At 35.6% G+C, this 18,935-nt stretch overlaps 1 protein-coding gene across 5 annotated transcripts in view; it reads right to left on the bottom strand.

The window, feature by feature from the left end:
* Nucleotides 1-18,935, bottom strand: part of SHOC2 (SHOC2 leucine rich repeat scaffold protein) — a 109,553-nt gene that overhangs the window by 46,740 nt on the left and 43,878 nt on the right. For all 5 annotated transcript variants that reach the window (XM_073019326.1, XM_073019328.1, XM_073019327.1 and 2 more), the window contains one exon: nt 1,233-2,169. In XM_073019326.1, coding sequence (XP_072875427.1) covers nt 1,233-1,935 — 703 coding nt within the window. In that variant the 5' untranslated portion in view covers nt 1,936-2,169. The remainder of the gene's footprint in view (nt 1-1,232; nt 2,170-18,935) is intronic.

Below are 18,935 nucleotides of genomic sequence, written 5' to 3'. Positions count from 1 at the left end.
AGTCATACTCTATAGTACATTACTTAAGAAAACCTATCATAAATTTTCTAAACACATTAAATTAAACCAAAATTTAATTAACATTTGGATTGTCTAGTTAAGAGTTAAATGTAACAAGTCATACTTAAAATTTAAACCACATCTTTTTTCAAAGCTAAACAAAATATTAAAACATCCACAGAATATCGTATCTTTGAAAAGCTGCAAAGACTAAAAATCAGAAAGTTTATCACTCATTGTAAGACCAATACTGAAAGCAACAATATAATCTTTATTTTTTTCAGAATAAAATAAACTGCCTTTAATACAAAAAGAAAACATCCTTTAAAAAGCTTCATAATCAACATTTTATGACGATTTTTATAAATCTTATAAAAAGGGCCCACAAAGGCAATACCTTTATCAATTTTTCAAAACTGATGTCAATGGATTACTATATTCCAAATGTTTCAGAATGTTTTTCCATAATTAAAAATGCTAGAACTAACTTTTAATTTTTTACTGACATGTTCACATGTGTATATTCCCTATGTTTTTCTCCTACTACCAGGCTTTAAAAAACATTTTCTTTGTTTTAGTACAAGTTAGCTTTATATACAAGACTGGAATGAAAATTACCAAAATGCTAACAGCGTTGCATATGCTACAGGTGACGTTTCTTCTACCGTTCTAAATTCTTGTGTTATTTTTAATAAACATGTAAGTAGTTTCAAGATGCAAAAAAAATTTTTTTCCTATTTTCTTATGACACTGGTCTTTCGTAAAGCTCTGATTTGTCAACCTTTTGTGGTAAATTAGGTAGAAAGTGATGTGAATTTAAACATCTTTCAGATAAAGATGGAAAAGTCAGAGAATGAGAAAATGTAGTTTTCATATATCTAATAAAATTGTATCAACAGATACTTCAAAAACAGGTAGCAACAAAATGAAAATTCGGCAAACATCTTTTCTTCTTTAAATTTATTCTCCAACGAAAGTAAAAGAAGATTAGGTTTTTGTGGGAAAGATCTAATTACATCTATTTTCTAATTCACTTTTTAAGTCTATGAAACAATTTCAAGCCGTGTACTATTAACAGTGCTGAAAATGGAATAAAGTAAACCATTTAAAAAGTTGTAATTTAGAAATAAGCTGTTTTTAGGCAAGTATCAGGCATTTTTTGATATGAAAAAGCACTCAAAATTATTTAGCATAACAAACACTACAAATAATAATAATCCAAGGCCTCTTACCAATTTCAGCAGGTAGTTGTTTAATTTTGTTCTCTCGAATGCTAAGCATGCTGAGTTTTGACAAGTTTTTGATGTCCTTTTCCACAGTAGTTATACGATTAAAGCGAAGGTAAAGAGTGGTAAGAGAATCCAGCCTATACACCACTGAAGGAATTTCTCTCAGTTTATTATGCCGTAAATCAAGCATCCGCAGCTTCTTCAAGTTATCAAGTGAGTCAGGCAAACTGGTAAGTGAATTTTCACTTAGAGCCAATGTCATGAGATTTACTAAACATCCCACCTCTGCTGGGAGGGACTGCAATTTGTTACTGTATAAATAAAGTTCTGTTAATTGAGTCAACTCTTTGATTGATGATGGCAATATGTGTATAGATCTCTTGGATAAGTCCAAACGCATTGAATTCTCTTCCCGGCATTTGTTGAGTTCTTTAATCACCTCTGCATTGCTGGATTTTTTTCTAGTCCCAGGTGCTGGGTTTGGCCGTTTGATCGTATTGTCAACTGAAAATGCCACCCCTGGTTGGGCAGCACTGGAGTCCTTCTTTCCGTCTTTGGCATCTTTCCCTTTGGTCTTAGGTTCTTTTTCTTTGCTCTCTTTCCCAAAACCTCCAGAAGCTTTTGCCTCCTTTTCTCTTTCCTTGGCTGATGGTACTTTGGGATCTTTCTCTTTAGAGTCTTTTTCTTTTCCTAAACTACTACTCATGGTGACTCAAGCCTGGACAAAAACTACATGAACTCCTTTTATTTTCCAATAATTGAATTCAAAGATGAAGAGACAAAGATCCTACACAATCAAAAAAGTACTGGCTCGAAGAAGTAATCAGCATGCAGTAACATCCATCTGTTACATGTTGGATCTAAAAGCACTATGCCCATTTCTGATAATTCATTCCAACTGGTAAAATAGTGCTGGTCAATCAGTGATTCATTAGAATTCCTGAAATATAATATAGAGAGTATTAAATTACTTTAGATAATTTATATTAAGTAAATAGGCTCTGAAAAACAATCTTATTAGAGTTTGTCATTTTCCTCTGATTTCATTCTTAAATATTTATGAACATCCTTTATTATGTAAAAATCCATTTAAAACTACACAGCTTAATAAGGCTGGCTCTACCTTCAAGAAACTTGCAGTCTAATAGGAAGAGGTAAGAATGTAAGTTACTTTAGTATAAAATTTTGTAAGAGCTAAAAAGTGGAAGAAACCACAACAATAAGCTTAATATTTATTAAGTCCTTTCTATGTACTAGCATTATTCTGAGGAATTCACATGTATTAATATAACACATACAACAGCCCGATGAGATATATTGTTATCCCCATTTTATATAAAGAAACACTAAAACACAGAAATATTTTTAAGTAACTAACTTTGAGATCTTGGAAACATGATAAAGCCAATATTCCAAATTAGGTAGTATGTGCTCACAGCCTATGTTCCTAACCCACTACACTAAAACAGTTCTATCTACAATTGGCAGATAGCTTTAGATAATAGAAAGGATTTCAATGGTGGTGACGATAGAAGGGAGAGCAGTCTGGCAAAAGAAAAAAAATGAACAAAGTGAAATATGTATGAAAAACAGCACAGTTCAGGGAAAGGGGCATTAAGAATCCGTACTTTAATAAGCACTCTATATGATTCTGATGGAGGTAGACCTGGGGATCACCTTTGAAAACCAGTGATAAAGGGCAATGTCCGATGATGTGAATATTCTAGGGACTGAAAAAGTGAGAAAGATCAATGGCACAGAGTTCTTAAAAGCAGAAAAAGTTTGCCGGTAAAATGACAGGCCGAAAAGATTGGCAAAGGATAAAAAGATTAGTAAAATATTTATGGAAGGAATCAGTCCTCCCTAAACATTTTGGAATTTAAAATTAGTAATTCTTATTTTGTGACTCTATTGTTAACTCTATTTATCTAACTGATAATTATTTGGTACTTGGGATTAAAGATAAAATAACTTCTTAACTGACTAGCTTAAGCAGTTAAAACAGTTATTAGAATTTTGTCAGACTACCAAAAGGATGTGATAATGTTAAGTGCTAAGGATTCTGCTAATAATTTATTTTTACAGGATGTGAACCCCACTCTATATACAAGCTTGCAGTTTAGACAGCCAAAACACTCACATATAACAAGTAATTGATAAGACAGTATATTATTAAATCCTCAGATGAGTGGCATATGCTATAGCACTTTTGAGAAAATTGGTATCAGTGAGAACAGTTGAGAAAAACATACATGAAGGACTTAGGCTAACTAGTCCTGGATTAACGGGTTGCGTTCAAGCAACTAAAGGAGAGGCGGCAAAGCATTACAGATGGGTGTCATGAAAAAGAAAGTTTTGCCTAGAATAAGGAATGGAGCTTAGTTTGCACAGGACACTGAAAATGTGTCACTTTGCTGAAGCAAACGGTCAAATGTGCAGAAATAACAGGAACTGGGGTAGAGGATGAATAATCTGTAAATCTGAAACTGCACAGTGTGAACTTTACTGGTATATAAGACTCTACAATTAAACAAACACGTCATTATTTGCTAGCACACCAGGAGAGCTCTATCTACTACTACCCACCCCTTTCAAAAAAAAAGAAAAGAATTATTTTGCACTACAATGGAGAGAGACTAAGAAAAACTCTAGAGATACTGATTCAGAAAAGAATGCTGATAAGCCAATAAGAAAATACATTTACTAAAACCATACAACTGTAAATAATGGGAAGTATGCATAGCTAAAGGGTTACAGGCATTGCTTATCAATTTGTATTTAAGAAATGTCACTGTATCAAGTTTCTGGAATCAAATTTCTATTTAGCAAGATATGTATATCCTAAATTTAGAAGGACACCTCCTATATAAAGATCAAATGAGATATATAAGGCGTAAAATCACATAAATTAAGTACAGAGGATAGAACAAGACTATCCCTATTAAAAGGTAAGAAAACTTAGAAAGAAATAAAAAGGAAACTTTTCTAATGATAAAAACGAAAAAAGAAAATACATGACCCGAGATATTTGTTTAAAAATACAAATTTCCAGTCTCCATCACAAATCACTGAATCAAAATTTTAGGGAGAAGGGGTCTAGGTATTTTATAAAAATAAATGCCTCAGCAAAAGCTTATCAAGTTCGGGAAATACAAGATATGACCAAATGTGAAATCTGAACACCAGTATATTTAATATTATAGTTTTCAAATATAATTTAAAAATAATGAAGGTTGAAGGTAATGGGTGGGTCAAGAAACTGTATTAATGGAAATACAAGTTATTAATAAAGTTTCCATTGAAATCTAAAAGGACTTCCCATAATCTATAATACTATCCACTGTATTTGAAATTCAGACTGATACTTGAACTGTCTAATGGGTTTACTGCAGTGGTGATGAATTTGAACTAGTGACCCACAAACTCATCCTGTAGCTCTTGTACCTAATGAGATTTGCAGATATATATAGTTCAGTAATAGCTCATAAGAAATATAACTAGTCAGAGAATAAAACTTTTGACCTTGACAAAATCACTATGCTTTACTTAAGGGAATTAACTCACCAGCCAGACTTAGCTATTAACTAAAAATTTCTCACATCCAGTAAAAATATTTTTGGCCAAGAGAACTAACAAGTTATCTGACAGTCAAAAATTAAGTTCTGGATCTAGTTCAGACCTGAATCAGGTGACACTGTCAAACATTTTAGATAAGAAAACATATTGAGAGTAATCTTTCATGTTTCTTGGAAATAAGTTATTTATTTAATAGTTGTTTTTTAATCACTTCAACTCTACTATGTTTTGGGGGAAGGCTATATTTGCACACAATTTGAATCTTGTACCCACTTAGGTAATAGAATACACAGTACCCAGTCTCGAAATGCTTGAAATCTAGTGATAAAAGCGTAAAATTGCATCAATAATTAAGCTGAGGCTGGCAAGGAGGTTTTTATACTGGGATCTTTACTACCCCAGAGGACTCTTTTATTCACCTCCACCTAATAACTACCGCATATGAAGCACTTGATATGTTAGCTCCCTTGAATACATTTAACCATTAGTGACCTCAAACAAAAAAACTACAAATTTGGCAGGTGTGGCAAATTTGCTAGGATTACACGTCTGTAATCCTAGCACTTCGGGAGGCTGAGGCAGGTGGATCACTTAAGGTCAGGAATTCGAGACCAACCTGACTGACATGGTGAAACATCATCTCTACTAAAAAATACAAAAATTAGCCGGGTGTGGTGGCAGGCGCTTGTAATCCCAGCTAATCGGGAGGCTAAGGCAGGAGAATTGCTTGAACCCAAGAGGCAGTGGTTGCAGTGAGCTAAGATTGCGCCACTGCACTCTAGCCTGGGCGACAGAGAGAGATTCCCCAAAAACAAAACAAAAACTACAAACTTGGTGGAGCTCTGAGTTGATACCATTTTTCTCTGGTACATAACTATATTCCAAATTATGAAAACTCTGAATTTCAAATTCCTAAGAGTTCCTCTAGTCCCAGTTTACAGATGAGAAAACTGAGGCACCAAAGTCAGATACCTACTAAGTGACTAACGAAAAATTCAAAACCAGGTCAGCCTGGTAAGGACTCCAAAGCCCAGATATATTCTTCCCCCATCCCATGTTGGATTTCAGAGATAAACATCCAAATCATGATTATATGAGGGTGTTGATTACAATTCATTTAGGCTTCTAATAGCTTCTAAGTCAAGGGTGAGCAAACTTTTTCTGTAAAGTGTCAGATATTAAACACTCGAGGCTTTGCAAGACAGATTGCTTTCTGCTACAGGTACTCAATTCTGTCATTTTAGCAGAAAAGTAGACAATATGCAAAAGAGTAAGAGTGGCTGTGTTTCAATAAAACTTTACCAAAAACAGACCTCAAACTGGATTTGGCCATCAGGCCATAGTTTGCCAAACCCTGTCATAAGTCAATGTCAGGTTTTAAATCATTCCTTTCAGGAACTATATTTTTATGCAAATTGGATGCAAGAAGTAAAAAATGTAGGCTGCCAAATTTGGAAAGGCTGGTTATTCAAATTTAGTAATTTGGACTTTATCATGCAGACATCATGATTCTTTCAACTCTAATGTTCCAGCAGTATACTCTCAGGGGCTGCCAAGAGTAAATATAAAAAGCCAGTAAAGGACTCCTGAAGGAGAAGAGGCTATGATTACAGTCATATTTTAACAAAATTTACCTGACACTGTTAAGAATGATTGTAAACAGGACTTCAGAAGGAAGGCAGAAAATGTAAAAAGCTAATAATTTCGTGTTTAATCAGTGCCAGACATTTTCAGCAAGAATTCTCTAATGTTCAATCAGTGCCAGACATTTTCAGCAAGAATCATCTGGGGAGCTTAGAAATCCTAGCCTCTAATCCAAGAATGCTAACAAAATAAGTATCTGTGGTAGGGAACAGTAAGCTGTATGTTTAAAGAGTTTTTGAGCTGATTCTATGTAGAGGCAAATTTGGAAGTCACGCCAAACATGATAAAGGTACAATCTAACTATTTTTAGCTACAGTATTTTGGAATTTTGTAGGTTCACTTTAGGTTGTCTCAATGTTTAGAGAAATGCTACTGGCATTTAATGGGCCAGGTCTGGAGATAAGAACTATCCTTGCATACTGTACAACCTTCAAATACCTACAGATATTCAACCTGTGTAACTAGGTGAAATACCTGTTTATAATTTTGAGCACCTTGAATCTAATTCCATTTTACACAAAAATTACAGTACTTTTGCACTATTCTTTAAGTTATTTGTTATTTCTCATGATCACTGATACTCATACTGATCTTGGTATCCGAGTCACAAATATAACACATCCGTATCAGTTTGCACTTCTAACAATTACATTCATGACATATGTACAAACTTTTGCTCTTCATTGCTTTCTGGTATCGTGCTTGAACACTTAAGTACTGAAACATAAAATGTATAATAAATTCTTCATTGTTTTCTAATATCATTGTGCCTAAGCATTTATATAACATACAAAATGTACAATATTTTTCTTATATATCTCCTTTAAGAAATTACATAGATTTTTAAAAGTAATGTAGGTTACTATCATTTTAGAATAGTAAGGAACTGTTACAGAATGTTGCATAAATGGGATATTAGGTCTGATGTACTTGAGAACAATTGGTTTAAACTACAAAGGTACTAGGAAAACATAGGAAAAATTCTAGAGACAGAAAGCAACTGGGGATGAACAAGAGTAGACAGAAGGAAGGGATTCAGGGTAATGTCTGAGTTGACAGCTTAAATCAGGTGGATGCAGCATGATTATTCAAGACAGGGAACATAGAAAAAAAGAAAATTAGTAAAATTTTGAACAAATTTATACTGAGATTCTAGTCTAGTCCACACTTGAAAATGTGATTTTAGAACAAAGGAGGGAGGTCTGGGCTAGAAATAAAGATATAGCTTTGGTGTCAACAGCAAAGGTTTGAAATGAGAATATCCACAAAATGCATGTAGAAGATGATACTGGTACTCTGGGGAAGATAAATACTTAGAAATAGATGGATGGGCCAAGTGCAGTGGCTCATGCCTGTAATTCCAGCACCTTGGGAGGCCGAGGTGGACGGATCACGAGGTCAGGAGATCGAGACCATCCTGGCCAATATGGTGAAACCCTGTCTCTACTAAAAATACAAAAATTAGCTGGACATGGTGGTGCACACCTGCAGTCCCAGCTACTCAGGAGGCTGAGGCAGAAGAATCGCTTGAACCGGGAGGCAGAGGTTGCAGTGAGCCGAGATCACGCCACTGCACTCCAGCCTGGCAACAGAGCGAGACTCCGTCTCAAAAAAAAAAAAAAAAAAAAAAAAAAGAATGAAATGGATGGATGACAAAGCCCTCAAAGAGAAACAGAGGTACACATAAACTAGGAAAGGGTATTGTCAAAGCAGCAGACAGTTCATCTATTTAAATTTTAGAAGGAAGGAGTAGTCAAAAATACGTAGCATACTGGCAGAAAACTTAGCCTTAGAGAAGAAGGATCTTTTTTCCTTTCAATTAAAAAATGAGAATGGATTCAGCTACAAACAAATTTTGTTTGAAGGGAAGAGGAATAAGAGAGAGTTAAGTGGGATTATCATCTCCAGTTACATACAGAATCATATTCGTTTGGTGAAACAGAAGCAAATTAATCTGTTGAGAGCAACAAAGGCAGAGTTTGCTAAGGGGTTGATGAAAGAAGTAAAAAGGAATGGATGAGGACATAGACCAGAGATAAATAAAATTGCTGAGTCTGATAAATTTTGATATCATTAATTTGTAGTGGCATCAATCTTCAAAACTGTATTTGGCAATCTAAATTGTATTCCTAAATTAATTTAAAGTTGAGGGGATTCACAGAGCAAGTGTGGCAGAACAATAAGGATCCAGACAGTACAGTTTGGGCTGGCAAGGAGAAAAAAGTGAACCTAATAAGCTATTCGTTTCTTAGATAATTAGAGGAAAAGGGAGAGATCAAGGAACTGGAAGAGTGACTTGGAAATTGTGGGGGTGGGGTGAGGGGGTGTCTTACCGATTAAGAATCTGATGTTCTTCCTGCAGGAGAATTTACATTTATCCACAAACATATAACACGGCATTATACACACCAGGTAAAAAACTATGTTCAATTAAGTCAAAGAGTCGGTATAACAGACGAGCATTAAAAAGCTAAAAAGACAGTAAATTATGGCAAAACAAAGCAATAAGCTTTCAATCACAACAGTCCTAAGAATTTGAGAAGAAATGCGCTGATTTACTCAAGCGCATATTGGAGGCACTTGAGTTGCTGAAACTAGAATACAGAGCTACTGATATTCAGGGCACTATTCTAACCAATCTTGCTGACTACAATAACATATCTTATCTGATGAACCATTTGAATGGCATGAAAGCATGGAACAATACTACAACCAAAGGTACCCATTTATGAATATTGCTATTTCCAAACATAAATACAAAGATCAGCAAATTACAGAAAGAAAATCTCTATTAAGTTAATGTTGCCTTAGGACAAATGCCCAATAAAGAGCTTGTTTTCTTGATCTCTGAACAAAGTTCCAGGTTCACCAGAAAAGGTACCCTGATGTCTAATTCTGCAGGTCAACTAAAATTTTTCTTTCAATTAAAGAGGCTACAAATATATCTAACTTACTTACAAGAAGCAGCTACTTATGAGATATTTCACTGGCAATATATACACATTAAAAGGAATACTTTTTTTTTGTTTTGTTTTGTTTTGTTTGAGACAGAGTCTTGCTCGGTCGCCCAGGCTGGACTGCGGTGGCCAGATCTCAGCTCACTGCAAACTCCGCCTCCCGGGTTTACACCATTCTCCTACCTCAGCCTCCCGAGTAGCTGGGACTACAGGCGCCCGCCACCACGCCCAGCTAGTTTTTTGTATTTTTTAGTAGAGATGGGGTTTCACCATGTTAGCCAGGATGGTCTCGATCTCCTGACCTTGTGATCCGCCCATCTTGGCCTCCCAAAGTGCTGGGATTACAGGCTTGAGCCACAGTTTGTTATTTAAAAAAAAAGGATTTTGCCCACGGCCCCATCATTTATTTTTTATTTCTCATAAACATGAAATACATAATGATTATATAAGGTAACGGAAGCAGACAATCTAAACCCAAGCAGATCAAGATAAATGTAAGATTTAAAACATTCATGTTATACAAGACTATCATTTTTTAACATGTAAGAAGAGTGTTCAAACTGGAAAGGTCTTAAACTTTTTATTCCACACTTTCAACATATTTTAGGACAAGGAGTGCTGCTGTGAAAAACAAAGGTTTTTAAAAAAGCAGCAAAGTATCACAGGACATTAGGCAAAGAAGCAGAATTGCAAGCAGTTATATCCAAAGAAGCGGAGCGGTCTTAAGGTATAAAATGTCAGGAGTTTGAGACCTGCCTGGCCAACATGGTGACACCCGGTCTCTACTAATAATACAAAAAAAAATTAGCCGGGTGTGCTGGCGCGCACCTGTGATCCCAGCTACTCGGGAGACTGAGCTGGAGAATCACTTGAACCCTGGATGCGGAGGCTGCAGTGAGCCGAGACTCCGGGCACTCCAGGTGGAGTGCAGTGAGCTCCACTGTACTCCAGCCTGGGTGACAAGAGTGAAACTCTGTTTCAAAAGAAAACATGAAATGTAAAAAACCTGTTGGATGCACAGGAGTCATTTCAGGCAGTTAGGCACATGCAGATAGCAGAGGAAGCTATTACAGGTGACTCTGCAAAGCCTACACTTTAATTCTCTACATGTGTCAGTGCATGTGCTACCCATACATACCCATATATTTGGGTTGCGTGACCCATGTACTTAAAAAGCATATATTTAATAAGGTTTCCATCATTTACAACTCTGTCATATCTTCCAATTTTGATGACAATGACCTTTAAATTATCTGATATTATTTTATTTGCTTAACTGTTCCTTATGCCTTTATACCCTTCCTTTCCCCTAACTCTTCAATGAGAACAGGAACTTTGTTCAGTGTTGAATGAACATTGTAATATCAGAAAATAAAACATGTAATTAAGTCTCATATTTCCATTTCTACTCTAGGACAATGTGCTTTAGTAAAAAAGAAATTATAATATTTTGGTTGAAACAAAAATTACAGAAAACAGCAACGACATAAAGTCATATTTATGTATTTCTTGGTTAAAAGATTCTGTTTTCCCCCTGAATTCCCTTTCACACTACAGGTTAACAGATGTCCCACACATGATATTCCAAGTAAGAATTTATTAAGTCAGCAGTTAATGAGTCTACACAAAACTCTGCATACAGAGACCTCAATAAATGTCGTTTAAACTGAACTGAGATAATCAATAGATTTTCCCCCCAATCTCTCTAAAAACCTCCTACCTCATTTGCATCAGACTTGATTTCCTTCCCAATCAGATCTTTATCCCAAACTGCTCCATTTCAGTAAAAGACAACATTCGGTTAAGCAAGAAACTTAAGAGTTATTCCTATTCCTCCTTCATTTCCCATATCCAAACCTTTGGCAAGCATGGTGGACTTCAGTAAAATTCATTGCCTTCACTGTACTCCAGGCTCTCATCATGTCTCTCTTGAACTACCTTGTCTCCTATCTTGGCCTGCTGATTCCCACATACTTTAAATCCATTCTCCAAAAAGTGAACAAAGCACTTTTTATCCAAATAGTTCATATTACTCTCCTGCTCAAATTCTCTAATGGCTTTCCACTGTAAGCAGCACAAAATGTTACAGAGGACCAGAAATGGCTAATTTTTCAAATATTAATTAGAAGAAAAGACATCTTAGAGTTGCTCCATTAAATCTCAAAATGAACATATTTTAGGAAAAGGTTTCCCTGCCTGTCTCTTCAAACTTATCTCTTATCAATCTCTCATTGGCTTACTATTCCCCAGTCACACTGCTCTTTCTGTTCCTTGAAAACACCAATTTCTTTCCTACCTCAACTACTTGTCCCTGTTGCCTCTGCCTGGAATGTTCTTCCCCTATTTTCACATGGCTGACTCTTCTATTAATATTTAGGATTCACCTCAAGCTTCACCCCTTAAATAAAGCCTTCTCTGACCATCTACCCTGTTTTATTTTCTTCAAAACATTTATTAGTATATGAAATTACTTTACTCTTTTATGTTTATTTGCTTATGATACATCCCATTTCCCTGCAAGAATGTAAGCTCTGTAAGACTTCCTTCCCTAAGAGACCTTGTCTGTCTTGTTCACAGATATATTGTTAACATCTGTATCAGTGCCTGTTTTATAGTAGTTGATTAGTACCTATATTAAAATAACAAAATATTTAAACTTTAAATTCAAAGGCACTTTTAATTTCGAAGTGATTTGAGAATCTGCTGCAAAGAAACTAGCTGATACTACCCCTTTATTTTGATGCTAATATAAACATTTATCATATAATTAGGTAGTGAATGAGATGATTCTAGATAACCAAGTCTTCTGATTCCATAGTCAATATAACCCTGCCACCCTAACCATGCTGCCTCTCTCATGTTAAAAAATGTAGTATCAGAAAATAAAACATGCACTTAATTCAAATATTTCAATTTCTATTCTAGGACAATATCATTTAGTAAAAAAGAAATTGAATTTGTAATATTTAATATTAATGTAAGTAAATATTTTAACTTAATAGTATATACTGTGACACTAAATTGGAATATAAACATTAACAAATTATACATAAAAACAATGGACTTTTTTCCTTTAAAAGAAGCAAACAGCAGCTTTTTCTGAAGACAAATTATTTAGAATAAAAGTATAATTTTTCAACAAATTGTTGGTCAACGAAAACTAAATTAGTGCTTATAGACAAGCCAAATTAGAAAATAAAATGAACGAAGACAGATGACTTCACACAGGTTAAATGCATTAAAAAGTAATAATTATATATAATTAAAAATGTGTTTCTCCTTTTTATATTATAGAAGAGGTATCACTGGATATCCATTTTTAAAGTATATTTCCTTTTCTATTCCCACCAATCCATCAAATATGTGGCATAAGATGGTAGGTTTAAATATATATATACACATCAAACCTATCAAAATATATATATACACATATGTGTGTGTGTGTGTGTATATATACATATATCAAAGATTTACTGTAACTACACACAAGTTATACAATCCATCAACTGTGCTCCTTGGTGTTACCCAATGAGATGAAAACTATGTTCACAGAAAAACTTGTACACAGATGTTTACAGCAGCTTTATAATTGTCCAAACTTAGAGGCAACCAAGATGTCTTTCAATGGGTGAATGAGGTACATCATAAAAAATACAATATTAATGAGCGCTAAAATGAAATGAGCTATCAAGCCACAAAAAGACACATTTTAAATGCATTTTAAAAGAATTTTAAATGCACATCTAAATGAAAGAAGCCAATCTGCAGAGGCTACATACTGTATGATTCCAACTATGAGACTTTCTGGCAAAGATAAAAGGGAGAAAATAAAAAGATCAGTGTTTCTGATCATTAGAGAAATGCAAATCAAAACTACAATGAGACACCATTTCACGCCAATCAGAATGGTGATTATTAAAAAGTCAGGAAAAAATAGATGCCGGCAAGGCGGTGAAGAAATAGGAACACATTTAAACTGCTGGTGGGAATGGAATTTAGTTCACCCATTGTGGAAGACAGTGTGTCAATTCCTCAAGGATCTCAGGAAATACCATCTGACCCAGCAATCCCATTACTGGGTATATAGCCAAAGGAGTATAAATCATTCTACTATAAAGATACACGCACATATATGTTTATTGCAGCACTATTTACAATAGCAAAGACTTGAAACCAACCCAAATGCCCATCAATGACAGACTGAATAAACAAATGTGGTACATATATACCATGGAATACTATGCAGCCACAAAAAAGAATGAGCTCACGTCCTTTGCAGGAACATGGATGAAGCTGGAAGCCATCATCTTCAACAAACTAACACAGGCACAGAAAACCAAACATTGCATGTTGTCACTCATAAGTGGGAACTGAACAATGAGAACACATGGACACAACACAGGGAGGGGAACAACACACACCAGGGCCTGCTGCGGGGTCAGGGGCAAGGTGAGGGAGGGCATTAAGATAAACATCTAATGCATCCAGGGCTCAAAACCTAGATGATGGGTTCATCGGTGCAGCAAACCATGATGGCACATGTATACCCATGTAGCAAATCTGCACATTCTGCACATGTATCCTGGAACTTAAACTTTAAAAAAAAAAAAAAAATCAGTGATTGCTAGGGGTTGGGGAAGTAAGGATGAATAGGTGGAACACAGGAATTCTCAAGGCAGTAAAGCAATTCCCTATGATACTATAGGGATAGCTGTATGTCATTACACATTTGTCAAAATCCATTGAACCTACAACAGTAAAAACCCTAATGTAAACTACGCACTTTCGGTGATAATGATAATATATTAATGCAAGTTCATCAATAATAATGAATGTGCTTACTCTGATGCAAGATGGTAGTGATGGGGAAGACTTCGCTTGCAGGGTGGAAAAGGGAATATATGGGAACTCTGTACTTTCAACTCAATTTTGCTATGAACCTAAAATTTATCTAAAAGTGAAGTCTATATTTTAAAAATGTAACTGGAAAAAATCACTTAAAATACTGCTTTATTAAAAGTTGAAAAACCGGCCGGGCGCGGTGGCTCAAGCCTGTAATCCCAGCACTTTGGGAGGCCGAGATGGGCGGATCACGAGGTCAGGAGATCGAGACCAACCTGGCTAACACGGTGAAACCCTGTCTCTACTAAAAAAAAATACAAAAAATTAGCTGGGCGTGGTGGCGGGCGCCTGTAGTCCCAGTCACTTAGGAGGCTGAGGCAGGAGAATGGCGTAAACCTGGGAGGCAGAGGTTGCAGTGAGCTGAGATCTGGCCATTGCACTCCAGCCCGGGCAACAGAGCAAGACTCCGTCTCAAAAAAAAAAAAAAAAAAAAAAAAGTTGAAAAACCAAAATGTAAAGGCAAAAAATTAAGGTTTACAAACTAGTATGAAAGAGGGCAATATTTAAGAGAAACTAGTAGTTTCATTGTCTGTAACAATCTACAGAGGACCTCTTAAGCCTGTCCTAACTCAAGAATAAAAACAGCCCTATGCCTGTAAGTTTTAATCAATTGAAACAACATTATTAGGCTAGGTGGGGTGGCTCACACCTGTAATCCGAATAATTTAAGAGCCTGAGGCAGGTGGATCACTTGAGGTCAGGAGTTCAAGACCAGCCTGGCCAACATGGTGAAATCCCATCTCTACTAAAAATACAGAAAAATTAGCCATGGCTAATAATCCTAGTTACTCGGGAGGCTGAGGTGGGAGGATCGCTTGAACCCAGGAGGTGGAGGTTGCAATGGGCCAAGATCAGATCATGCCACTGCACTCCAGGCTGAGTGACAGAGCAAGGCTCCATCTAAAAAAACAGAAGAAGAAAGAAAAACAAAAAAGATATTATGAATACCTATGTATCAGAAATCCTCTCTTTTTGCAAAATAATTCCTATAAATGTCTGAACAGAAAAATGTAAAACATCAGGGAGAGGGAGGAAGACAACTTTTTAAAAAGTTCTAAATCTCTAATTAGGTAACAGACTTGGGTTAAAACTTTTACCTAAAATCTCATCACTATAAAGTGAAATTAGAATTAAAACAGTCTGACATCAGCAATTAGAGGACTGAAACCTTTCTGAAGGACTTGCTACAAAATATAAGATGACCTGTTCCTTTCCATTCTACTGGTTTTGGTATTTTATGTCTGAGTTCAAATCCCAATTCTGTCTGCATAAGATCTTAGGTATTTCTGTAAATTCAGTTTTCCTGGGTGAGCTATTTTTCTCACTACTGATTATCAGAAGAGAAAAATTTCCCACAGTAAAATGAGAAGCAACGTCATGCATAGAATTAAAAAATAAAAAGACCTTTGGTATCTAGTACAACCACCTGTTCTACAGATGAACTGATCTGTGCCCAGTTATGGGGTCAATTAGTGGCAGAGGCAGGAATGAACCAAATTGTTCTAATTTCACAGTGCTCTGCTATCTCATCCTACCTCCGCCAAATGATGTTATTTCCACTTATAACACATCAAATTACTTGAGTGACTATAAATTCTCTCATTCATAAATATACAAAAAAAGTTACTAAAATCATTTGCAAGACTCAAGAACAAGTATTTGTATTTTCCCAAAGTTAGGTGCCACCATGTTAACTTTAATGAATTATACTTGACAAATAAAAAGTGAATATATTAAGGTTTACAATGTGATGTTCTGATACACATACACAATGTGAAATGAATACCACAACTGAATTAACATATCCACTAACACACAGAATTATTTGTGTGAGAATACTGATATACTTTCTTAGCAAATTTCCACTAAAAGACACAGCATTAACTATAATCATGCTGTAAACCAGATCTCCAGAACTTATCCATCCTAAAAAATGGAAACTTTGTACCCTTTGACCAACATTTCCCCCATTATCTCCAATCCCCAGAAATCACTATTCTGCTCTCTGCTTCCATGAGTTCCACATTTTAAAATTCCACATGTAAGTGACATCAAACAGTATTTGTCTTTCTGTGCCTGGCTTATTTCACTTAGCATATCAGCCTTCAGGTTCATCCACATTGTCACCAATATCAGGATTTCCTAGATTTGAAGGCTGAATGTCACATTTTCTCTGTGTATTCCTCCATCAGTGAAGACATAGGTTGATTTCATATCTTGGTTATTGTAAACAATGCTTCAATGAACATGGGAATGTAGATATCTCACAACATAATAATTTCACTTCCTCTAGATATATACCAAGAAGTCAAAGAAATGAGATTGATGGACCATATGAAAGTTATCTTTTTAATTTTTTGATGAAACTCCATACTATTTTTCAGTATGTGGCTGTATCAAGTTATGATAGTGTAAAAGAGTTCTGTTCTCTCTTATCCTCACCAACACTTACAGTCTTACTATCGTCTTTTGGATAATAGGTATGAGGTAACATCTAACAGGTGTGAGGTGACATCTCATTGTGGTTTTTATTTGCATTTCCCTGATGATTAATGATGTTGAGCATTTTTTTCACATACCTGATGTACATTGTATGTTGTCTTTTGAAGACCATCCATGCAAGTCCTTTGTCCATCTTAAAAAATTGGGTTGTTTTTGTATCACTGAGTTCTTAAATATATTTTGGATATTAAATCTTTATCAAATGTATGGTTTGCAAATATTTTCTCCTATTCTGTCAATTATCGTTCACTCTGTTGATCGTTTCCTTTGCTGTGTCAAAACTTATTCAGTTGATGCAATACCATTTCTCTATTTCCGCTTTTATTCCTTATGCTTTTGGGGTCACATCCAAAAAATCACTGCCCTGACCAATGTCAAGAAACTTTTCCCTTTGTTTTCTTCTAGTAATTTTACAGTTTTAGCTCTTTAAGTCTTTAATCTATTTTCAGTTGATTTTTGCATATGGTGTAATGATTTTCATTTGAGTTTTTATATATAGTACAGGAATGAAATTTTTATGCTCATGCTTCTGCATATGGATATTGTTTTTCCAACACCATTTATTGAAGAAACTATCCCTTCCCCATTGTGTGTTCCTGACATCTTTGTTAAAGATCGACTGATGGTACACATGGTACAAGCTTTCTGTTCTGTTCTATCAGTCTTTACCTCTGGTTTTATGCCAGTACCACAGCATTTGGATTGCCAGGTTTGTAGTATACTTTGAACAATTCTGGAGGCATCGAGTAGTACAATGCTTCCAAAATTGTTCTTGCTATGGCTGCTTGGAGTCTTTCATGGTTACATACAAATTTTAGGATTGTTTTTTCTATTTCTATAATACTGTAGGATCTTTAAAGAAAAAAAAAAACTTTTAAAAAAACTGTCTCTTGATCAGAGAACTTAATCCATTTACATTTAAAGTAATTGTGGATAAAGACTTACCAATGTCATTTTGTTGTTTTCTGACTATCTTGTAATTCCTCTATTTTTTCATCCTCTTAATGTCTTCCTTTGTGATTTGAATTTTTTTTTTTTTTTTGGTAGTTATATGCTTTCTCTTTATCTTTTGTGTATTTACTACAGGGGTTTTTCTCCACACGATGTATATAAGACATCTTATAATAGTCTGTTGTTAGGCTGATAAAAATTTAATTTCAATCACATACAAAAACTAACTTCTCCACACCCTCTCCAAGTTTACATTATTGAGGACACAATTTATATCTTTTTATATTATATATATATCAACAAATTATCATAGCTAAAGCTTTATTTTGTTCCTTTGATGCTGTCACGCTTCCCTGATCATTTGAGATCCTTATGGACTTGCACGGGTTTCTACATATTTGAAGAAGTAGGCACCTCTCCAGTCTTTAAAGAGGAGCTTTAACATAGGAAGCCCTTTACCAGTCAGTCTGTCCAGAGATTCTGGACAGTATGGCTAGCATTGTCCACGAGCAGGCTTGCTGCTTGACTTCTCCAGTAGGCTAGCCTGTTACCAAGTTTGCAAGGGTGGGTCTGGAGACTGGTTCTGTGGGATCTGGCCTGGTGCCCTGGGTCCATGGTGCCAGCCTGGCACTGGGTTTCACTGAGATGGTTCTAGTGCTGGGGTTCACAGTAAAGTTGGGTGCTCACTTGACTCTCCTTCCTGCACTTGGAGGGTATCTTTCTCCATACTGTGCTGCACAGGCTTGGGAAGGGGTGAAACAATTAATGTGAAACTTTCCTTCCTAACCTCTTCAATGCATCATTTTTGTATCTATGCTACACCCGGGTGCTACAATCTATCATTTGGAATCCTTAGCTCTTGTGAAGGTATTTTTGTCTATGAATGGTTATTCCAAATGTTTCTGTGAAGAAACAAATGCTGAAAACTACTATTCTGACATTTTGCTAACATCGCTCTTCCTATTTAACTTGTAAGTATGATGAAGTCACTCCCTCACTTAAAAAGTCTGATGCCATCCCATCTTTCAAAATAAAAGGCAAGTCCTTACTCCAACCTCTAAGACTCCACATGATCTAGCCCCTACTTCTCTAGCTTTTCTCCAACTCTTCCTGCTAGGTACTTGCATTCCATTCACATTAATCTTGCTTTTCTCTGAATGCAGACCTACATGCT

Source organism: Chlorocebus sabaeus, chromosome 9 (assembly GCF_047675955.1).
Source record: "Chlorocebus sabaeus isolate Y175 chromosome 9, mChlSab1.0.hap1, whole genome shotgun sequence".
Classification (NCBI taxonomy): Eukaryota; Metazoa; Chordata; class Mammalia; order Primates; family Cercopithecidae; genus Chlorocebus; species Chlorocebus sabaeus.
This window is presented reverse-complemented; position numbering and strand designations above follow the sequence as displayed.